This window comes from Octopus sinensis, linkage group LG10 (assembly GCF_006345805.1).
Source record: "Octopus sinensis linkage group LG10, ASM634580v1, whole genome shotgun sequence".
NCBI classification, from domain to species: Eukaryota; Metazoa; Mollusca; class Cephalopoda; order Octopoda; family Octopodidae; genus Octopus; species Octopus sinensis.
Genome location: NC_043006.1, coordinates 25169408 through 25195163, shown reverse-complemented (window position 1 = coordinate 25195163; position 25756 = coordinate 25169408). Strand labels below are relative to the sequence as shown.

The 25756-nt window shown below is 33.9% G+C and overlaps 1 protein-coding gene across 13 annotated transcripts in view; it reads right to left on the bottom strand.

The window, feature by feature from the left end:
• Positions 1 to 25756, bottom strand: part of LOC115216158 (sickle tail protein-like) — a 460762-nt gene that overhangs the window by 16529 nt on the left and 418477 nt on the right. For 2 of the 13 annotated variants that reach the window (XM_036506385.1, XM_036506386.1), the window contains one exon: positions 14328 to 14355. The exons of 10 other annotated variants lie outside the window; for them this stretch is intronic. In XM_036506385.1, the coding sequence (XP_036362278.1) occupies positions 14328 to 14355 (28 nt within the window). Of the gene's footprint in view, positions 1 to 14327; positions 14356 to 14684; positions 14712 to 25756 lie in introns of all 13 variants that reach the window. One more of the 13 variants, XM_036506389.1, reaches the window with a different exon arrangement.

Genomic DNA, 25756 nt, shown 5'->3' with positions numbered 1-25756 from the left:
GTTCGTGGCCGTTTGCCAGCTCTGTCTGGCACCAGTGCGGGTGGCACGTAAAAAGCACCCACTACACTCACGGAGTGGTTGGCGTTAGGAAGGGCATCCAGCCGTAGAAACACTGCCAGATTTGACTGGGCCTGATGAAGCCTTCTGGCTTCACAGACCCCAGTAGAACCGTCCAACCCATGCTAGCATGGAAAACGGACGCTAAATGATGATGATGATGATATATATATACACACATATATATATATACATACATGTACATACCTACATGTATATATACACACAAACATGCACATGCATCTAGCCCTGTTCTCTTTAACATCATGCCAAGAGACACAAGAGAAGAAAAAGATCTCATAACATTCAAATGGGTCCTCAATGAATATCTCCAAGAAATTCCAAATAAACTACCTACATCTGGATATATCCTTGCTAACAATAACTTTTTATTTGAATGGTCTACGGTGACCCATATGCTTTTCACATGGCACTATCACCAGTGGTTTTTATGTGACACGAGTACCAACATGAAACATTATTGTCTTTTCCAGGTGTTGCTATTAAGTTAGACATGGCTTGTGCCAATTCTGCTGAAACTTATCTAGGTATTTAAGTATACATATCCAAATCCAAATCCAAATCCAAATCAAAATCGAAATCGAAATTGATCAACATCAATGGAAATTGTAGCTGTGATACCAGTGCCGGTGGTATGTAAGAGAACCATCCGAACATGGCCGTTCCCAGCACCACCCTGACTGGCCTTGTGCCAGTGGCATGTAAAAAGCACCATCCGATCGTGGCCGTTGCCAGCCTCGCCTGGCCCCCGTGCCGGTGGCATGTAAAAAACACCATCTGATCGTGGCCGTTTGCCAGCCTCGTCTGGCATGTAAAAAGCACCCACTACACTCACGGAGTGGTTGGCGTTAGGAAGGGCATCCAGCTGTAGAAACATTGCCAGATCAGACTGGGCCTGGTGCAGCCTTCTGGCTTCCCAGACCCCAGTTGAACCGTCCAACCCATGCTAGCATAGAAAGCGGATGCTAAACGATGATGATGATGATATGTATATATATATATATATCATCATCATTTAACATCAATTTTTCATATTGGTATGGGTTGGATGGCTTAACAGGAGCTGGCAAGGTCAGGGGCTACACCAGGTCCCATAGTCTGTTTCGGCTTGGTTTCTACAGCTGGATCTCCTTCCTAATGCCAACCACTTTACAGAGTGTGGACTGGGTATCTTTTATATGACACCAACATCAGTGCTTTTTACATGGTATCTGCACCATTGATTTTTATGTGGCACCTTGGTTCTAGGTTATTAATTCAGTTGTGGTGAGCAGGTGTTCTTGAGTACAACAATGCACCACATATCTTGGTCTTTTGTCATCTCCTTTACAACACTCAGCATTTTGAGATCAGCCTTCAGTACTTCATCTCATGCATTCCTGGATTTTCCTCTTCCACAACTTCCCTTTCCCTTAAGTTATTGGCACACCTTTAAGTAACCGTTCTCATCCATCTGCATCATGTCTTGCACACTGCAACCAGTCCATTTTATGCTTAACTTCTCTCTCAATACACTGGTGCTCTGTCACATGCACATTCACATTGTGCATCCAGCAGAGCAAATCAGCTTTGTTCCTCTGTATTCCTCCCATGTCCTCTGCATTCAGGGCCCATGTTTCACTACTATGTAGCATTGCAGTTTGCACACATACTCTCTGAACTTTTACCATCTTATTCCTATTTTAGCAATTACACTTTTGGTACATCCTTCTCTACTGCTAATTATGTCATCTCAGTAGCAGAAACTGTCTATTACTTCCGGAGAATCTCTGACACACACACACACAGGTGCAGGAGTGGTCATGTGGAAAGATGTTTGCTTCCCAACTACATGGTTCTGGGTTCATCCTACTGTGTGGCACCCTGGGCAAGTGTCTTCTACTATAGCCTTGGGCTGACCAAAGCCTTGTGAGTGGATTTGGAAGAAACTGAAAGAAGCTCACTGTGTGTGTGTGTGTGTGTATATATATATGTATGTGTATATATGTATGTATGTATATATATATATATGCTGAGACTCCTTTCGGTCATGACTGACCATAGGATTGCACCTAGAAAGTTACCCTCCCAGGCACAAGTCCAGGCAAGGTTGTTTATGAAAGATCAGCAGTTGCCCATGCATACTGGCCTCCCCTCCCCACATTGCAACTTATTTCTACAGCTGAGTGAACTGGAGCAACGTGAAATAAAGTGTGTTGCTCAAGAACACAACACACAGCCTGTTCAGGATTCGCACTTACAACCTCGCGATTGTAAGTTCAATGCTCTAACCAATGAGCCTTCACACACACACATGTATGTATGTATTATTTTATTCTTTTACTTGTTTCGGTCATGCTAGAGCACCACCTTTAGTCAAACAAATCGAATCCAGGACTTATTCTTTGTAAGTTTGGTACTTATTCTATCAGTCTCTTTGCCAAACTACCAAGTTTCGGGGACATAAACACACACCAACATTGTTTGTCAAGCAATGGTGGGGGGACAAACACAGACACACAAATACACACACACACACACTGTGACTGTGTGTGTACCGTTGGGGATTTTTTTCCCTCTGTCTTCCCTTCTCTGGATCTTTCCTTCTCCTATGTTTCCGACAAAGAGCTCCACTCGAAACATTAAACCCTCCTTCTTTCCTGAGCGTCCAATAATACTATATTTGTTCCACGTCCTCGCGTTGTTTTTTTTTGTGCTCTCATGCTTGGATTAACTTTATATATATATATATAATAATATTAGGGAATAAATCCAAACTTACAGGGAAAAATGAGATTTAGGATTAAATCCAATTTTATAGTATAAATATATTATATTATATTAAATTAGAGATAAAACCACCATTAGGCAAATCAAACAGTGAAAAACATAAGCCAATACATAAAATTAATTTAAAATATAAAAGTTAAAAATAAAAAATTATTTAAATAATTTAAACTTATAAATTTTATATATATATACAAATATATATATATATGTATGCATGTATATTTTTATATTTATATATTATATTATTTTATTAATTAATTAATTAATTAATTAATTTATCTATTTATTTATTTATTTAATTTTTTTTTATAATATCAAAAGTATTAAAAGTTTAATAAAAGATAAAGAGTAAAACACTATGATCGTTTCATGGCTGTACTAATTCGAATAACAATAATTTAAATTCAATTAATAATTCGAGTTATGGTTACAGTCAATCTTCAGGTTAATTGAAATATTTTTAAAATAATCAGAAATATTTAAACAATATTTTTAAGATATAAATAATATAATAAAATTAATTAATTAATAAATAATTTTTTATTTTTAACTTTTATATTTTAAATTAATTTTATGTATTGGCTTATGTTTTTCACTGTTTGATTTGCCTAATAGTGGTTTTATCTCTAATTTAATATAATATATATATATATATATATGCGATGGGCTTCTTTCAGTTTTTGCCTACTAGATCCACTCACAAGGCTTTGGTCAGCCTGAAGCTATAGTAGAAGACACTTGCCCATGGTGCCACACAGAACCATGTGGTTGGGAAGCAAGCTTTTTACCACACAGCTATTCCTGCACCTGTATGTGCTTGTGTGTGTGTGTATGTATGTATGTGTGTGTGTGTATATGTATATATGTTGTCTCTTCTATTTTTTAATCATTATAAATCTTCCACTGAGGAGGGAGCTGGTTTCCAACAAAGATACAAGGCTCCATCTTTGGGATGTAGTTAACACAGACAAATTCACATTTGGGACTTGAGAAAAGTCTTGCATATTTTTACTGTTCCACTCACAGATTGCACTTATAATCTACGAATAAGCCAGTTGATTTCTCTTTCTGAAAATCTCAGTTTATCCAGATTCTCTAACAAAATCTAGTGCTCCAATTATTAATGGTATGAATATGAATTCATAGTCTGGATATAGAGGCTGGAGATTTCGAAGCATTTGTCCATAGATGTTCTTTTTTTCTTTGATTTTTGAAGTGATATTTATCTCTGCAGGGCAGCTGACCTCTATGATGGTACATACCTTTGCCCTTCTGTTCCAAACATCAATATCCAACCTGTTACATTTAAATTTGACAGGAGTTTTGATGGGAATATTCCACCAGTATTCTTTGAATTGGTGTTCATGAATGTATTCCATAACAGAAGGATTTTCTAAATTTATTTCAAGACAGTCTTTTTTTGCGGATGGTATGTATGTGTGTAGCTGAGTTGGAGTTATCCCCCTTAGATAAGTTTGGGTTACATCAAAAAGATTATTTAACTCTCTAGATTTGAATAATTCTTAAGTTTAAAATTTGAAAGAAAAAATAGTCATTATAATTTGAAGCTATTTAAACTTGCACAATAAAGAAATAAACTGATAAAGAAATTAATAAAAAGAGCAAATACCATAAAGCAAAAAAGTGTTATTGCTTCAACTTTCTAGCAGTCAAATGGTATAAAATAAAGATAAAGGAAAAATAATTGATAAAAATATAGATATTAATATTTCATTACCTTTTTACTGCTTTAACTTGCTACTTAACTGGTTGAATTTGTGTATATATGTATTTGTGTGAGATATGTCTAATGGTTTCTTTGTTTATTGTGCTGGCACATAGCATTTATACATGTTTATTACACATGTATGAAATGACAGTGGATATGTGTGTTTGTGTATGTGTGTGTATGTGTGTGCATTCATGCATGTGTGTATCAGTGTGTGTGCTTATCTGTGTGTATAAGTATAAAAGTGAGTGTATAGCAATCTTTTTGTATTCATACAGGACATCTTTCGAGTATTTTATCTGTGTTTGGCAACTGATGGGGAAATTTTTTTATTTCTTTAATCTTTTGTCATGTGCTGGTGATGTGTGTTCCCAGCATTGAAAAATATTAGTGAGCACCCCTAAGCCATGTGCAGAGGGAGGATACTCATCCTGGGTAATAATGAGTGCTCAGTGGGAGGGGGTGTCAGTGTAGCACCAGAGGTGTAGTGTATGAGGCTAAGGTGGTGACTGGCACTGGTGACAGCAGCAACAGCAACTGCAGTGGTGGCAGCAGCAATTACAACAACAACAGCATCAGCAATGCTTCTGGCAGTAGCAGCAGCAGTGGCCTTGATGGTAGCAATTGCAGCACCAGCATTGCATTTAGTAATAACAGCAACAATAGTAGCAATACCAGCAGCAACAACAGCAACAATATCAGCAACAGCAGCAGCAACCTCAATGAAAACAAATGATGTAAGCTTTGCTTGGCCAAAACAGCAAGAATCCCAAAAAACCCATTTGATCGAGGAACCTTTCTAAACTCAAAAAAAAAAAAAAGAGAGAGCTGTTTAGTCAGTGCTCTCATTAGAGGAAATTTGTGTTGAAAACATGGAATTCCCCAATTTGTCAATTTTAGAAATGCAGCTATCTGCAACCATCTCCTGCTGGCCTAATATGAGCTCAACTAGAACTGATCTAACGTGAGTAACTCTACCCTGCCCAAGGTTTTGCCAGAAGAGTTTTGTTCTGGAATTTTTTGTTTACAAAATTAACTGATCATGATGTATTCTTACCTTCAATTGTAGATAGTTTATGCGCCTCCAAGCATTCAATCTGACATCATTACCTTACAGCTAAGCACTTTATAGGGGTAAAACAAATAGTCACTCTCTGACTGGCCTTAACAAACAACCTTCAAAAATATATATATATAAAATATATACATGCACACACACACATATTACACTTTCGGAGTGGTTGGTGTTAGAAAGGGCATCCAGCTTTAGAAACATTACCAGATCAGATTGAAGCCTGGTGCAGCTGTTGGCTCTCTAGTCCTCAGTCAAACCATCCAACCCATGCCAACATTGAAAACGGACATTAAACAATGATGATGATGATATATATATATATGGATACACATGCATACATACACATACACACAAAAGGAGATGGAACCTTATACGCACACACTCCATACTCACGCATATAAACAAAGACACAAATGGAGACGCACATCCATATATAATAGTCACACAAATCCATACACATAGACACACTCAAACATGCACATGTAAGAAGACAGAGGCTTACACACAAATACACACACACACATACATGCAAACACACAAACATGCACACACAAAGACACGAATATGCAGAATACATACATACATTGTTACAAACATATATACATACATATGTACACACATGCACACAAACAGACAAAAAGAATTCAGCTCCAATAACGGACATAGTCAACATCCATTGACAATGTTGCAAAAGGCAATGAAAATTTTGGAAGAAAAAAAAGGAAAAATATAAAAAAATATATATAATAAATGAGTGGAAATCGAACCAGTGAGTGTGTTGGATAATAAGGTATTGAGACAATATGACCCCTCCACTACTCCTGTTCACTATCAGAGATGCACATATTGTCAGCCACTAAAGGACATGCTCAACTGGTTAAGGTGGAGCAACTGACAAGCAAATCTGTGGTATTGAGCAGAACATTTGCTGTAGCCCATCTTTTATACCAAGACAAAACAATGTACATGATAACATTTCCACTCAGTTAAGCCATGAAAGCCACTGCCTGGTACTGCATCAGGGCAATTTCATTAATACATTATTATCATTATTATTGAGTGAGAGAACAGTACATGCCATCAAAGTGACAAAATATATGAAGCCCAGTATACCCTTACTGTCTGGTAAGGGTACACCAGGCACATGCATCACAACCATATATGCACAACATAGTGATCACATATGAAGATAAACAGTGCATAACCTTGCAGGTGGGGCCCAGTTAGAATTTTCTTCAGGTTGAGGAGCCCATCTTGCTCAAAAGGTCCCTGAATAAGGGTTGTTTCAGGATGTTGAATGAAACGCCCATGTTTCTGAAGGTGAATTATCCAAACCCCAAAGAATTTCTCTCAACACATGGCTATGATGCTCCCCCTCTTTTGCTTGTGATCAGAGATGCACATATTGTTAGCCACTAAGGGACATGCTCAACTGGTTACAGTCAAACAACCGACAAGCAAATCTGTGGTATTGAGCAGAATATTTGCTGTAGCCCATCTTTTATACCAAGACAAAACAATGCACATGATAACAATTCCAATCAGTTAAGATGAGAAGCCACGAGAGCCACTGCCTGGTACTGCATCAAGGCATCATTGAGCAAAATATTTGCTGTAGCAAATCATTGTGAATGCACACAAGTTTATTATTAAAATTATGTTTCTGACATTCAAGTTTGAATCCAATATTTCGCCCAGTCCCTACAGATACTCTTCTTTGTCTTTTCTTTCATATCATCATGCTTAATTCCATTTACTTCAAGTATTCCCAGGTATTTATATCTGGATTCAGGTTCACTTGCCTTCTTCATTTCACCATTTGGTATACATGTTCTTTCTATTCTGACAAACTTTCCTCATCTCATCACCATCACAGAACCATTTGAAAGTCCAGACTCCATCTTGATATCATTTGAGAAAATATTCACAAAATGGACTAGACTGTCCAGTTCTGCCTCAATTTTTGTGAACAACTTCAAATTATCCATAAATAGCAGATGATTAAGCTTTGCCTTACCACTTCACAGAACATATTCCAACTTTGTCTTCTGCAGTATTTCACTCAAGGGAATTATTCTCAGCACAAAGATTAATGGGGATACACTGCCCCCACTGGAAGATTCCTCTCCTCATTTTCACTTATCCTAAACCCTGTCATTTCAGTTCTCCAGCATTTCATATGGTTCCATATAAGGCTTCCCATATTTTCTGCTACTTCATACTTTCTATAGTTCTTGTTATCCAAGAGTGTGGTATAATATCATATGCTTTACATTAATCAATCTATGACATGCTCAAATTTGCGTTCCTTTTCTTGCAGTTTCTGATGATTAGCTTGTCAATTAATAGCTGATCTTTCATTCTCTGGTTCCTCTTTTGACATCCTTTCTGTTCATTCGATAGTAGCCCACTTTTCTTTTCTAAGTAACAATACAATTCACTAGCCAAAACACCTGACAGTAGTTTTCACAGTAGCAGAAGACATATTGGTTGAAAGTTGAGTACAATGTTACCCTTTTTTAGATCCTTGACACAACGATGTCTTTCCTATTGTCGTCCAACTGAGCACTGAGCCTTCCTGCAGGCATTTATCCAGCTGTTCTGCTATCCTTTCATGAGCCCTCTCAGCTTCTTCATCCAATAACTTTGGATACTATCTGGCCCTGGGCTCTTTCAATTTAGCATTATACTTTTCTCATTTACACCATTATACAATACACTTGTATGGACATTTTCACTCAATATTGAGGTTTGTGTTTTAAGGTTAGTCACCAACCAGTATTTTTATTGAGACACCTTCTCTAGAAAGATTGTCAACCAAGGCAGAAGAGCTCTTACTACCCATAAGTGGATACTATTCCTAATCTCATTTCTGAGAGTTGAGGACCATGGATAGATGTCATTTATATGATGTCATGGTTCTCATTGGGAAACAAATGGTGGGTCGGGTCCCATATCCTCAGCTGACCAGTCTCTTCCTCTTCCTCCTCCCCTCCTCCTCCTCCTTCTTCTTCTTCTTCTTCTTCTTCTTATTATTATTATTATTATTATTATTATTATTAAGGTGGCAAGCTGGCACAATTATTAGCAAACCAGGTAAAATGCTTAGCAGCATTTTTTCCGTCTTTATGTTCTAAGTTCAAATTCCTTTGAAGTCGACCTTGCCTTTCATCCCTTTGGGGGTCTATAAAATTACCAATTGAACATTAGGGTTGATGCAATCAACTACCCCCAGCCCAACAAATTTCAGGCTTTGTGCCTATAGTGGAAAAGATTATTATTATTATTATATTATTATTATTATTATTATTATTATTATTATTAAGGTGGCAAGCTGGCACAATTATTAGCAAACCAGGTAAAATGCTTAGCAGCATTTTTTCCGTCTTTATGTTCTAAGTTCAAATTCCTTTGAAGTCGACCTTGCCTTTCATCCCTTTGGGGGTCTATAAAATTACCAATTGAACATTAGGGTTGATGCAATCAACTACCCCCAGCCCAACAAATTTCAGGCTTTGTGCCTATAGTGGAAAAGATTATTATTATTATTATTATTATTATTATTATTAAAGGTGGTGAGCTGGCAGAATCATTAATACACTGGACAAAATGCTGAGTGGAATTTCTTTCTGACTTTACATTTTGAGTTCAGATTCCACTGAGGTTGATTTTTGCCTTTCATCCTTCAAGGGTCAATAAAATAAGTACCAGTTAATCACTGGGGTCAATGTAATTGAATACCTCTCATCTACCAAAATTTTCAGACCTTGTGCCTATAGAAGAAAGAATTATTATTACAACTACAATGAAGTTTGCTGAGACAATTTAAATACTTAATTGAAGGCCTTTTCTAACTGATTTTCTAATATCAGGTTGAGTAAAAAGTAAGCAACGTTTTGAACCATGAAGAATTTGTACCAGATTTTTGAAGAGTTTTGAATTTTTTTAAACATTTTTTTTTGCAATTGTCTGATAATACAGGCATAGACTTGCCTACATGCATCAATAACATAACATTGATATTTTTTCACTGTTGTTACAATAATCTGAAATGGAACTGTCAAAGCATGATATTTGAGCAATTTTGCTATTCAACTTCAAAAAAGGATGTAAAGCAGCTGAAACTGTTCGTGATATCAACAAAATGTTTGAGGAAATGACCAGTGAGTGGTCAGCTTGAAAATGGTTTAAATAATTTTGCAATGAAAACCTGAGCCTTGAAGATTGTGAGTATAGTGGATGCCCATCTGTCATCAATGACAGCCAATTAAAGACCATCATTGAGAAAGATCCATGTAAAACTTCTTAGGAACTGGCAAAAGAACTTCAAGTTAATCAGAAAACTGACTGAAACCATTTGCATGTGATTGGAAAATCGAAAAAGCTTGACAAATGGGTACCACACGATTTGAATGGAAATCAGAAAATGTGCAGATATGAAATTTGCTTGTTGCTTCTTCTCTGTAACCAAATCGATCCATTTCTTGACTGTATTGTAACTTGCGATGAAAAATGGATCCTCTGTACAATAATAAAAAACATTCTTCACAGTGGTTGGACCAAAATGAAGCACTGAAAACTTTCCCTAAACTCAAGCTCTTCAAAAAGAAGGCCATGGTGACTGTTTGGTGGTGTACTGCTGGACTCATCTGCTATAACTTCTTAAAACTTGGAAAAACCATTACTGCAGAAACATATTGCCATGAATTTACTAAAATGAATGAAAAACTGCTACTCATCCATCCCAGACTGGTCGACAGAAGAGGGTCAATCATTCTTCATAACAATGCTTGACCACACGTTTTACTAATGATGCTTCAGAAGTTGAGGGAACTTGGCTACGAAGTTCCTCCCCATCCAGCTTATTCCCCAGACCTTTCTCTGACTATCACTTTTTCAAGCACCTTGATGGTCTCCTGCGAGAGGAGTTCAAAAATCAAACCGATGCTGAAAGTGCATTCAAAGAGTTCGTCAGCTCCAGAACTCCAGATTTTTGTTACTGGAATAAACAGACTTGTAACTCATTGAAAAAAATGCTTTGATTGTAATGGTACTTACTTTGATGAATAAAATTTCCACATTGTTGAAAAATATTGTGATGAATTTCATGTTTCAAAACTTTGCTTACTTTTTACTCAGCCCAAATAGATAAAATCCAGAATACTGAAAACGTCCCTATGCTTGTCAAAGATAGAAAGTTTAAGAAGAATTGAAATTTGTCTGTAACAGAAAGTAATTGGATAACAACATTTTGATTAAATGTATTTGTATACAATGAAGAGATTAAAACATTAAAACATTTAAAAAGCATGGGGTCAGCTATTTGATATTATCAGAATATTAGAAAAAATAGAAGAGAAAAAGGGGGGAGAGGAAGGAGCGAAAGATTGAGTAAGTGAAAGAATTGAACAAGATGAAGAAAGAACTAATGGAGAATGTAAAAATACAGAAATGGTTTGTAGATACCTAAATTTACTCATGAGTAGGAAACACAAACACAATTTCTAAAGACCCACAATAATTTTCTTTGGTAGAATCCTATTTATCATTTCTTGTACAGCATAAACATCCCATTTTTCACAGAAATGCAATCTATATTCAAAAGTAGTGCATTTAGGCACCAATAACATATTTTTATCCAAGATGGTTGTCTAAGGTTACAAGTACACCAAACATAATTTAAGAATAATGACAATGTTGGTTTAAAATTAAATTATTCAAATGAAACTAGACAGCAACACATGCAAGTTAAATGAATAAACAGCAATAAAATATTTTAATCAAAGAATATTTGTGGTTATTAAAATTTTAATATATTGATTTAGTATTTATCAACATTTTTGAATTATAATTAACAAACAAGATCAGATTATAGCATTCATAAAAATAATCTCTCAAAACTGGTTATTTAATCTCAGATAAGCCATGCACCACTTAAAGTTATTTATTTATGGAATTACTTTCTTTGGAAAAGCTGTTATACATACACTTTTACAGGCTAATTATACTCTGGATTAAAATACTCAGAATAACTAGAAGTTTATCATCTCTTTTTGAATTTGATAACAGAATTAAATATATACGGTAATTAAATATTGATTTCAAATTTCGGGACAAGGCCAGCAATTTTGGGGGTGGGGGTAAGTTGATTACATCAACCCCAGTGCTTGACTGGTACTTATTTCATGGACCCCAAAAGGATAAAAGGCTAAGTCGACCTCAGTGGAATTTGGACTCAGAATGTAAAGAAAGATTAAATGCTGCTAAGCATTTTGCCTGGCATGTTAACAATTCTGCTAGCTTGCCTCTTTTATATATTGTAAAATATATTTACCATACACACTCAGGATATTTGTTTTGAGCAAATTATCCACACTTGTAACCAGTCCAGATTAAAATAAAGATGGAATGGTTTGACAAAATTGATTGCACATAGCCCTAATTAAAGAAATTATTATTCTTTAATCCTTAACATTTAAAGCAGTGCTAGACTGATGTTCTGAAAATATGTTAAATAATTTTCTTTTTTTTTTTGCATTCCTAAAGTCCTATTTTGATTTGAATTCACTCAGACATAATTGATTTGATGTTATTTAAATCAATATGGTTTTTCCCTTTTGAAAAACTAGTTTTAGAACAACAAGTAAAAAAAAAGAGTTCTAAAAATGAAAACAACAGGATTGGAGAAATTATTTCTGAAATCGAGTTTAATAATTTTTACTATAAGGGTAAATATTCAGGTGTGTTCACAGTATTTCGGTAATTTCTGCATTTTTATAAACCTAATAAATTAATATTCAAATACATAAGAGCTATTTAGTAAAATTATGCTCAGTGTTAGTCCTAAATTAGCCTCCTCAGCAGATAATGGTTTCAGATTGAGAAGCTTTGATTTAACTAAGCCACAACTGGTTACTGAAAAAAACTATATTTAGCACAGTACTAAGTTTAATGATGCATTTAACTAAAGTCTTTGTTATAAAAATTATCATTATTCTGTTACTCAAGTTGAAAGTCTTTTGTTCAATTCCTTTTTTGGTTCTATTACTATAAAATAATGTTGAATCTAGACCTTCAATTTTATTTGAAACGAATCATATAGAATTATTATCACTGGTGTAAATGTTTACAAAATAGCTTTCGCTTAGTCAAGCTTATTTATATAATTTTTCACTGTAGTTTCTATTTTTAGACAAATCTTCAATAAAGTTGAACTATCTTTAAAGCTTTCCAAGCAGTCATTTTCAATCCACTGCTGGATAAGCTTCAGCTTGCCATTGTTGGCTTAATTATGTTGATTGTAGACTGACTTGTTGACACTGGACAACTGCAGGTTAGATGGATTGCTCCTGTGGTTGGGTAATTATACCTGGCTTTGGGCACCTTGGCAGAATTTGAAACCAGAATGCAAAGTACTAGAGCAAATACTTCAAGACATCTCATCTGATGTTCTAACAATCTACTAATCAATCACCCTGTAGTGGTACTATATTTATTGATAGTGAGAGGAGAAAAGTTGATTTTGAGTGGGATTTGAACTAAAAGCACAGTGAACTGGAATAAATATTGCAAAGCATTTTATCTGATGTTTCATTATATCTGTCAGTTCAGTACCTTTTATATTTAGATATGTTATGTAAAATTATACTTTATGGAAAAATTCCATCATTTGGATCACAGGAGCAACATTTATAAAAATTTGTTTTTACATCCTATAATATAAAGCAGTTGGTAGAGCTCTCTCTTTTCTTTGTTTCTAAGCTATTCATTTGAGGATGTGAATTCACCATTACAATTTAATGAAATTTTTCATGGTACGTATCTGGGTATATTATTTGAGAATCAAAGCCATGGGCATAACACACTGCAAATTAAAGTAAATGAACTGTCAAACCTAGCACTACCAGGCTTCTACGTTCACAACATTGACCTATTATATTGCAATAGCAGTCAACTATAAATTCAGTTTTTTTAATATTATGATACACAGAAATGTAAATTTGACATTGCTGAATCCTTCTGCATTGTCTAATAAATAAGGTAAATAACATTTTTTTAAAAGAATATAGAACAAAGAAATCTGGAGTTATCTCATTCTATTATAAGTATATTTATCTGAAATATCTTCTAGTTTATTCAAGGTTAGTTATAATTTAAATAAGACTTTTGATGAAACTGAACTGTAAACAGTTGGGAAAAATGGGTGTAGTACCAAATACAGTGAAAACACACACACACACACACACACACAAACACACATGCACACACGCACACACACAAACACACATGCACACACGCACACACATACACACAGACACACACACACACACATACACACAGAGCCATAGCTAGTTAGCCTTTAGCAACCATCATGAGCAGACTCACTATTTTTTCTTTAACTTAATATATCTATGAAGTAGAACAATAAATAGTGCCGAGTCTCCCAGTTGTCCAATATTGTGTACCCAATAGAACTGACCTTCCACATTAAGTCTAGCTATGGCTCTGTATAGTAATAAGTTGTAAAGAGTAAGCCAGAAGAAAAAAAATGGATTTGATGTCTTAAAAAGTTCACATTAAGTTCTTTAAAAGTCAGTCATAAAGAAAAAAAACATTCATTAATCAGTGAAATGACAGAAGGCTGAACATGTAGCTATCTTAGATGGCTCCACTCACCGGCATGGACCAATACACAACCATATATCTGAAAGTGAGTATGAAAGATTATGTTAATAGAAAAGTATGTAATGTCTGAAAGCTTAACCAGTCTTAACTTTTGGGAAAACTGTAACAGCCATAAAACAGAAAGAAGTTCATAAGAAATGGTAAAAGTTAAAAAGAAATCTTCCTAAAAATACCACTGAGCTACTGAGAAAGTCCTAGGATGCATAAATACGACAAATCCTTCAACGGGACAATGGTATTCTCTCCAGAAGGTTTATATTATTTTCACCAGCTTGTTAAACAGAAGCATGTAGAAAAGTAGAATCAAGTATTTTGTTTAGAAAATGTTGAGGGTGAATTTGGACTTACTGACTGCCAGCAACTCAGCTTTCACTTCTAAAAATTTGGAAAACAAAAACAAAATTATTTAGAGTCTCAGATTAACTTTTTGTTTTTATCACACATGCTAGAAAAGTTTTGGATATTATTTTCAATATTTCATTAAAGTAGAAACTAGTCTATGAAAAGAACAATGAAAGTCTCGGAAAGAAAAATGAATGAAGGGTATCACACACCCATATAAAGTCAATCATAAAAACTTCAGTTGCAGCTGTAACTTCACTTCACAAATTGAAAGAATAGAGATAGAACTGAAATAATATAACATTGTGGATCATACATGCACCAAATATGGCCAACAGGCAGTATATTGCCAGTGTTCAATTTCCTTATAGGAAAACAGTAATAATCTCTTAAAAATACTCAATACACCAAATTGCTGAAGCAAAACTCAGAACTAAACCTTTTAATTTAAATCATTCTTCCTATATTTATGATTCAATATAGAAATATATAAAAAGATTAACTTACATTTTTGGAAAATCTATTGTGCCCAGCAGTATTTTTCTTTAAAACTATAAATGTTTACTCTGATTATTGAGGTGTGTAGTTCTTCCTTATTTTATCTGCTTCTTCTTTGTCAAAATAGTTATGCCTCAATTGCGTTTGTTATTAGATTGCATGCAGAAGAATAGCTAAATAAAGTGATAGCCATACCAAATATACATGATAGTAGCATATGTACCAAAACTAACGTTTGAAGCTGAAAGAATCAATAATAGCGGAGAAGCTAAAGGCAAACTTTTAGACATCCATATTAAGGACCAAAGATTAAAAAAAAAAGCTTGCTAATAGACATAGCAGTGGACAAAAATATCTTTTGGAAGGAATAGAGAGAATTTTAAATAATTTGAATAAGAATATGGAGTACTTGAAACATAAAATTACATGGTATGTTATTGATGATGATAAATTTCTTTTTCTCATCATTAAGCCAAAGTGCATCAGGGCAAGATCTGAAATTGGAGTTAAGCTGGACAAAACTAGATACAGCAATCTATTCTTTTCTACTCTAGGCACAAAGTCTGAAATTTTGGGGGAGGGGAGCCAGTTGATTAGATCGACCCCAGTACTCAACTGGTACTTAATTTATCAACCCCAAAAGGATGAAAGGCAAAGATGACCTCAGCAGAATTTGTACTTAGAATGTAAAGACAGATGAAATACCACTAAGCATTTCACCTGGCATGTTAACGATTCTGCCAGCTTGCCACCTTAGATTCAGCAATCTATTGCTATCTTCTGTGTTATAATAATAACAATGTTTCATAAAGAACTTTTAACAACAGTAATTTATAATACAAACACAAAGGCAGACATTTTTTAGAGAACAATGTAATTAATTTAATCAACACCAGTATTTAACTGGTACATATTTTATTGATATGTGAAGGTCTTAAGTTTGACAATATAAGCAGGAAAGCTTGTTAAAGCTGTAAACATCCAGACAGTGATAAAAATCAATATAAAGGGTCTTAATCAACATAAAGTTGTCACCCAGCACACCAGGATGAAAAGAGTTATCACAAATGAATACAGGTGAATACAGGTATTGTCAATGAATAAAGGTGAATTCATGTAAGACTGAACTGAATTCCTAAAAGAATATTAATCAACAAATCTAGCAGTATCAATATATGGTTTTAGTATTATTGACTGAAAACCACAGAAAACCAAAATAACTAGACAGAAATCTAAGGAAGCTTCTTACTACGAACAGGATGACTAGGATTCACCATCTTAAAGCTGATGCAATTAAATTATATATTAAAGGACAAAGTGGTGAACACAAACTTCATCTTATAATAATATTAAATGAATCTAGTTGAATAAAAACTGCTTTATTAAAAACTTACATAAACAGGGGAATATAAAAATGTATTTATTCATTAAAATTTAATCTGACATAAGAATTTTAATTGTAAAAGAAATGATGATTTCTTACTTTGTACAAATTTGTAAGGGTATATTTTCTTGCAATAACTGTAGATGATTATAAGTATAAATTCTGATGTAAAAAACAACTTGAAAAAGTAGCCTAAAGAAAAACATGTTTAAATGACAAAAAAGAAAAGTTTTGACAAGTCTACACAAATGTTTGTTTAATATGTTATTGGCGACACAAACAATGATATGGGATGATGAAGGTCACGACAAATAGAGCAAAAAAATCGAAGCCCTGGCCTTGATTAATGCTATTACTTTGTCAAAGGTAAAAGAAGATTAGCAAATACTGTCATCTGGAGATTGGAATCAAAAGAACACGAACACAAAAATACGAAGAGTCAGTTGTCATTGAAACACTTGGCACATGAATAACTTTTTCTTCTAACAAACATTGTGAGCAGTTCATAGATATATCACATGCCAAACAATTGCAGAAGATTGCATTCTTGGAGACTACTAAATATCCTAAGAAAGTTACTCATAAAATAAAGCTCAAGTTTGTTAGTTTATGAAAATCAGCTTAAAGGATGTGAAATATAAACAACAATAGCATTAAGGCTATCTTAGAACTAAGAGATATTTTAATTTGTTGGAGAAGTGCATTACTAATTTATAAATTCTATATATTCTTTTCTATTTTAGGCACAAAGCCCGAAATTTTTGGGGAGGGGCCCAGTCGATTAGATCGATCCCAGTACACAACTGGTACTTAATTTATTGACCCCAAAAGGATGAAAGGCAAAGTCAACCTCGGCGGAATTTGAACTCAAAACATAAAGACAGACGAAACAACGCTAAGCATTTTGCCTGGCATGCTAATGTTTCTGCCAGTTTGCTGCCTTGAAAATTCCATATATTGCTAGTACTTATGTTACTGACACCTCAGATAGATGAAAGTTGAAACTGAACATAATGGAATTTGAACCCAGAATATAAAAGGATGTCACCAAATATTGGGAGTCATTATAATGATAACATCAAAAAATACCTTAGGAATGAGAACCCAGGTTCGACATTTCCCCAAGACACCTGATGAAGGCTGGAGGGTATATCAGCTGAAACATTGTGTTAACAACAAACAAGATGAGGACAAATATCTGTCAAATGTAAATAATGTAAATACACAGGATGTTAAGGATAATACAGCATTGTGGGCATGGCTTAAACAAGGTGATTTGAAGTGTACCACCAAAACCTGATCATTGCTGCACAAGACCTGGCTCTCATTACCAAGTCAGTGGAGTATAACATCAATAAAACTTCTGATACCCAGAAATGCAGACTCTGTGGAAAGAGTGTGGAAAATGTGACCCACTTAGTAAGTGGATGTGAGAGCCTTGCACAAAAAGAATACAATCGCTGCCACGATAATGTGTGAGTGTGTATCTTCATTGGCTCTTATGCCGTAAATACCAATTTGAAGTAACAGAGAACTGGTATGAGCATGTACCAAGTCAAGTTATCCAGGAGGATGGAAAAGTAATGATACTTTGGGACTATGATTTTCAGATGGATCATGTAATCGAACACTGTTGGCTGGATATTGTCATATTGAATAAGAGAGACAAATACTGTCAGATCATTGATGTAGCCATACCAAATGACATGAATGTTGTGAGAGAAGAGGTTGAAACAATCACCAAGTACTCCGAATTGAAAGTGAAAATGGCAAGACTGCATGGAATGCAAGAGGGTAATGTAAAAGTGATACCAGTGGTGATCAGAGTGTTGGGCTCAATCCCATTGAAACTTCAAGACTTCTTAAGGCAACCGGAAATCCCATGCAAGATTAATGTCTTGCATAAAGCAGCCTTATTGGGCACACATCTTAAGAAAAGTATTATCTGCCTGAGGTCCTTGTTGTGACTTGACAGATGACTAAAGACTCCGATGCATTTTTATCTACACTGTGTTACAAAGGAATAATAATAATAATCCTTTCTACTATAGGCACAAGGCCTGAAATTTGGAGGAAGAGAATAGTCGATTACATTGAACCCAGTGTTTCACAGAGAGCCTAATTGTAGCAGTCCAAGATTAAGCGATAAAAACAAACAACTTGAGGAAAAATGTATATGGGTAGAATATGCCAGAAAAATGTAGAGTCTGTGGAACTTGGAATGAGACAGTAGCACGGATTTTTGCAGAATGTCCCAAGTTGGTACAGGAAAAATATAAGAAAAGGAGGCATGGTCAAGTTGTAAAAGTTTTACACTGGAAACTTTATCAGAAATGGGGATTTGAAGCTGGAGACACATAGTATAAACATCAGATGGAATTGGACTTAGAGAATTGTAAGATTTTGTGGGACTTTCCCATTCAAACCGGAAGCTAGAAAATAATAGACAAGACATAACAATAATAGATAAGGGAAGTGAAGTTGTTTACTAATTGATCCATCATGTCCATCTGATTTCAGGATCAAAAAGAAAGAAGACATAAAAGAAAAAAAAGGATTTACAATTCCATAAAATTTTAAATTGCAAGAATTTGGAATATGGAAGCTGTAACGGTTGTGCCAATGATAATTGGTGCATTGGAAACTGTAAGCAAAGATATAAAAGAAATGGTTGAAGGATGTATGCATATGTGAGTACACACACACATGCACACACACACACACACACACACACACACACACACACACACACACACACACACACAACACACACACACACACACACACTCACTCATTCACTCACTCACTCACAAGTGAATAAACAGAAAGGAAGAAGCACTACACATTTCAGAAATGCATGGAACCTGTATCATTTAATACTAATTTAAAACTGCTACATAATTTTACTTTTGGGTGCACCTTGCTTGTTTTGCAAAATCTTTTGCCATAATGGGTTATTGATAGAAAAACAAAATAGAAGCATTATACATCCTTTGGCTGTGAGAAAGGGAATGGAAAGTGATTTAAGTAAACAGCCAATCATGTGCTCTCCTCACAATTCAACTTTACTGAGATATAAGTGGGTGTGGTCTCAGTAGATTTACTTGTTATATGCATTGTTTAACTTATAATGTGGAGAGGAAGCATCAATTGTGATTAATATTAACTACATATCACAATACAGTTAATATTTTGTAACAGTTTTGACATTTGTATAATACACATTCCATGTATTCTTGAAATATGTATAGTGCAGAACTGCTTCTTTCATTCATTTCATTCACTTATTCAATAATTGCTGACTAAGCAGCATAAACTGCTTTTGTGCAGGAGTTTTATAGCATCTGTCATCTTACAAGGATTACTCTATGATTTTGACACAGAACAAAGTGCACATTTGATACATGGATTATTAATACATTTAATTGACTGATTATTGCTTCCTTCATATTTTCTGTAAGAGCCTGCATATGTGAGAGGCTAATCAACTTTTTTGCCATGATCAATTAGCTTCCGCTATGCGGCTGTGAGGTAAGAAGCTTGCTTCCCAACCAAATGGTTCTGGGTTCAGTCCTGCTGCATGGCACCTAGGGCAAGTGTCTTCTACTATAGCCTCGGGCTGACCAAAGCCCTATCAGTGGATTTGGTAGATGGAAACTGAAAGAAGCGCATCGTATGTATATATATATACATTTGTGTGTGTGCTTGTGTCTGCTTGTACCCCACCTTCACCATTTGGTGTGTTTTAGTCCCTGTAACTTAGCAGTTCAGCAAAAGAGACCAACAGAATAAGTACTAGGCTTACAAAGAATAAGTCCTGGGGTCAATTTGTTTAACTAAAGGCGGTGCTCCAGCATGACCACAGTCAAATACCCAAACAAGTAAAAAAATAAAGGAATATATATATGAAACATCATTGTCACATTTTAATGTAATTGTTTCATTTTTAACAATTTCTGCCTCTGAATATATTTTCTAGTAAATATCCAAATTCAGTAATTAATATTGAAAACAAATTAAAATGAAAAACACTACTAACTATTCCACATTAATCCCCTAGTTATTTTAATTTGGATATGAACAGGGAAATTATATGCAGATGATTTGCTAAAACGCTTTTACATTTTTGACATCCTAAATGAAGTTTAACAATTTCAAGATGTTTTAATACATGACTGTAGATATTACCCAACCCATTCCAGCATTGAAAACACACACAAGAACTTGATATATATCATAGTATTGTAGGTAATTATATTATAGTTGTTTAATGGTTTAAGTCAGGAGAAAGAGGCAGATCCTATGACCTTTGTAGACTCTTTGTGATTAGGGAAATTCATATTATTGGTATTTAGTTTTAACATGTATAAGTTAAGAAAAACATGGGTAGGAAGGGAGTTACACAAAGCTGATATTCTGGAAATAAATGGTTTTGTGTGTGGTATGTGTGCTAAGAGGAGGTGAGATGGGCATGTCAGATGGAACTGGATAGATGTATGTAAAAGGAAAGTGAGAGTAGAGAGGCAAGTTTTGTCTAGCGAATGTTTTAAAAAAAGATGGGTGAATGTAGCAAGGATGGCACGTATTAATGACGAAGCCACCTTGAGCATAACCCTATGAACCCAGAAATTTAAAACAGAGGGTTACCCACTTGCAAACAAATGTGGTAACATGTAACAATATTGACCGAGGTTACCGTGGTCTTTTCTGTAGGCTTTTCTTCCCATGGATAAACCTTATCTGCTTCCCCCTTTACACCTTACATCATGACACTGTGATACACGATCCCTATTGATTGTTTTTTTCCCCTTTTTTCCTTTTTTTTCCTTTTTTCTTTTCTTTTGTTTCTTTTGTTTCTTTTTTTTTCTTCTTTCTCTTTTACGATCCCTTTTGATCGAAAACCTACCCCACTTTTTTTTCCCCCAAAAAGAAAAGCTCTACTTTGTAATCTGTCCCATCTGTGTGCAGCCCTGTGTGGCTAATAAAGAAACATATCTAGTATAGAGTGATAATTGTGGCTTCACTGTAATAGAACAAAGAAAATGAATAAAAGGTACATTATTTTTAAAACTTAGTATTTGGATAAATACTTTACACAAGCCTATCTTAATATGCTTGTTAGCAAAAACATCCGATAGCAATAATTACTGTAGGCAACTTTTTCTGAAGTTCAACCAACCAGATCTTTCTAAAATCACTATTAACACACTGTAACTGGTATAGTATATGAAAAAGATTTACTATCTGTACTCAACTGTAATATTTGAAAGTAAAATATGGGGAGAAAAAAAAGACAAAGAAAAACAATCAGTATAATTAAGATTCAATGTAAATGATGTGATTGAATGTTTTTACATATCATCTTCTGTGGAACCAACCAATTAAAATAAATATTTTAAGAGTTTCAAATGATATATAATTTGTTGCACTAAACAGAAAGAAAAAAGGTTAATGAGAGATCAAAGTAGTTATTTATAAATAAAATTTAATATTTCATATAAACGATTAAGGGAAGGGATAAACATACAGTTCTAATTGTTGAGTAAACATTATTAAGTTATAGCCATAAAACTGTTAATTTGCCTTAACCATCATCTTAATTTCAAAAAGATGAAATTTTTTATCAAAAAAAGCTCCATTGAGCCAAAATTCAGAACATCACACAAAGGAGAGTCTTTGTAAAAGAGAAGCAGTTAATATCAAGCCTGAATGATTAGTAAAGTGAGTAAGGCTAGAAAACCTAGAAGCTGAGTGCAAACCAGATCAACTACTAGACATGTTGCTATTAAATACTGAGAAAATTCTTTGATTTTGGTATACCTTACAGTAATTTCTTCAATATAAATACATTTTAATTTAAAAAACATCAGAAAACACATTAAGATTGGAGGTAAACTTCTCTGCAATGTATTTGAATTAGAAAAATGTTGAGTGTTGTTATTGCTTTTATAGAAGAACTAGATGTTATTGATAATTTTCAAGTGTATAGACAATTAGTGCATAGAGAGTAATTAAGTTTATATGAATATGATTTCAGAAATGAGAAGTCTAGAAACTCTCTTGTAGACAGCAATAAATAGCAGTACTGAACTTAAATACATATTTGGAAAAGAAACACTTTTTATATTTGAAGAGGCATGGAAAACATTGAAATAAAGCAAATAATTAAGTTTAGAATTATAATAAATGCATAAGTACAGTCAGTTCTAGCTTTCTAGTCTGAAAGTGTAGAACAAGTTGTGTATTTTTGGAAGGTATTTAACCAATTTTGAATGATGGGAACAAGATTTAACCCTTTCGTTACCAGTCCGCCTGAAACCGGCTCTGGCTCTGAGTACAAATATCTTGTTTTCATAAGTTTTGAATTAAAATCTCCCATCAAACCTTAGTCACAATCTATGTTCCTAACTCTAGCTGAATGATAACTAAGTTATTTTACTAAATTCTTTGTTATATTTAAAGTAATTGAAAGAAACACAGAGCATCTTAAAATAAATATAGTAACGAAAGGGTTAAAGATTTTTCACTTATAATGGTCATTATGACATATAATGGGAGTTCAGCTGCTATTGCATTATTACCTATAACACATTACAGGATTAACAACGGAGGCCTTGAACTGGAGTTATGTATTCATGTTCTTAGGTATGTATTGCACACTGAGTCACAAAGTAAAAAAAAAAAGAAACTATTTACTTTTAAAAGTAATTTATACATTCATAATTTATCGCACTTATTTCTCATAATTTATGCTCAATACTTAACTTTTTGTTTGATAGTTGTTGTCAGTCACCACTACTTTGTACGTATTTTAGTACTGACAGCAATAAGATGAGATAAGCAATGATATCTAACTTTATCTTATAATGATCTGCATATTTTATTTTAATACCAACACTCCTGATGTGTTTCTACCAGGCCACAGAAACAGGCATAAACTTACCCTATTTTCCAATTTTTCAAGGCAGGAAGACTAATTCTGTGCATTTATAGATTTGTACAAGATTCTATACTGTGCATCTAATTAGTGTGAACTCATAATATTCAAAACAAAATGATAAAAGTGGATTATTGAAACAAAAATATCAGATGGGACATAAGTTTTTCTTTGAGCAACCTGTCACTATTGTTCTGGAAGACAGAAATAAGTGCAAAAAAAAAAAAAAACCGAAACTAGTGGGTTAGTTGTAGCACAACAAACAACCAGAGGTTGTGACACCATCTTCTGTCAGCTGATTGAATCAACAGGCAAGCAGACTTTAGAATGTCATCATTAGCCACATATACTGTACCTCACTACTCAATATTGATTGCAGCAATTTAACAGCCATCATCAGCAACAGCATCAGCAGTATCAGCGCAGTCTTGTGCAAATGGTGACACGAAGAGAAAGAGGAAGAGGAGAAGAGGAGAGGAGGAAACAAGCAAGTGATTCTTGGGTTGTAAACAGTTTGTTGAGGTTCACTTTTGTAGGTCAGATGAGCCAAAAGATAGTACTGAGTGCTCTGCTGCATGATGAAGAGGATGGGTATGGCACTTGTACAGAACCAGATGTCTTGAGTAGGCTCATATTGCAAGATGTCCACAGGAATGGCAATGGTGCAAAATTAACAGACTATTCAGTGCAAAAGGTACTTTACATTGTTAAAGAACAATTTTTTAGCGTGTTCTTTAATTAAGTAGGTATAAATAATCTATGGTAATGAATTTTGTAGTATTTATGTATATTTTTCTGGAAACACCACTTTGTTAATTATCAAAATAAAATTTGTAATTTGTGATTTATTAAGTATATAATGTAATTTTTGAAGTCTATTACTATTTTATTTTTAATTTATTTTAATAGCACAAAGTGTGTATTTTATAATTAATGATGTTTATTTGAATTTTCTGAAGTCTATATATTTTTTTTTTTAGCTAAAACTGTAATTAAAATCAGAATTTCTTACATAGATAAGATACCAGAAATTTTGTGGGGAAGAGGGCTTAGTTGATTAAATCGACTTCAGTACTTGATAAATACTTTATTTTATGGCCCGGAAAGGATGATAAATTAGCACCAACAACATTTAAATTCAAATTATAAAGAATTGGAACAAATACCGAAATTCACTATCATAATAATAATAATAATAATAATAATAATAATAATAATAATAATAATAATAATTATAATAATAATGATAATAATAATAATAATAATGATAATAATTTCATACAGAAGCATAAGGTCAGGAATTTTGTTGGGAGTAAATAATAAATTATATGACTATAGGCAAAGTTGATCTTGGCAAAATTTGAAATCAGAAGGTAAAGAGCCAGAACAATTAATGCAAGGTATTTTGTTCAGAACTCTGCTGATTCCTCTGATAAAATTAAAATAAACCTGATAAAATTAAAATACAGGTAAATTCTTTGACCATTGAACACAGCTAGATTGGGCTCTATTAGGATTTGCAGCACCATTCTCAAAGTGGACAGTTTATGATATAATACTGGAGGTACAGGGGTGGTAAATGGCTTTTGAGTTTGCAGAATAGACTATCTGGCTTCACAACTTAGCAAACAAAAGAATATTTTAGATTGTTTTTAGAAATTACAAAGCCTGACAGTCAAACCAGCCATTGACAGTTATGAACAAATTGTCAGCTATGTCTGTAAGAAAAAATTCTTTCCAAATATGTGGTAACTAAAAGCTTACTTATCGCATGCAAAACAGATATTAATAAACTCTTACACACTTCTATTGCTTCTGTGCTTATGTATAAATGAATTATATATATATATTTTTTAATACAATTTTATTTTAATCTTGTCATTTTCTGTGGATGGCTATAATTTTTTTCTATACTAGTTGCTATATTAGTAATGTTCAGTTCTTTCAGTAAGGTCCTTATATATTGCCTTAGTTGCTAACATCTTTCAAAGTGTAAGAGCCTATAAATATCTGTTTTGCATGTGATAACTGAGACTTTAAATCTAGGCTTAGTCTTGATGTACCCTATAATCTTTAGTGAATATAAAGAAAATACAGTAACCTGCAACTTAAAACACTCCCCAACAATAATATAGTTTTTGCTGTTTTTATCTTCAGAAAGTACTCTAACATAACAATGATATTTTTATCTTTCAAATAGTGGCAGCAGTTAACTTGAATACATTTTATATACCTTAACTAGTCTTTTGGTGATAACAA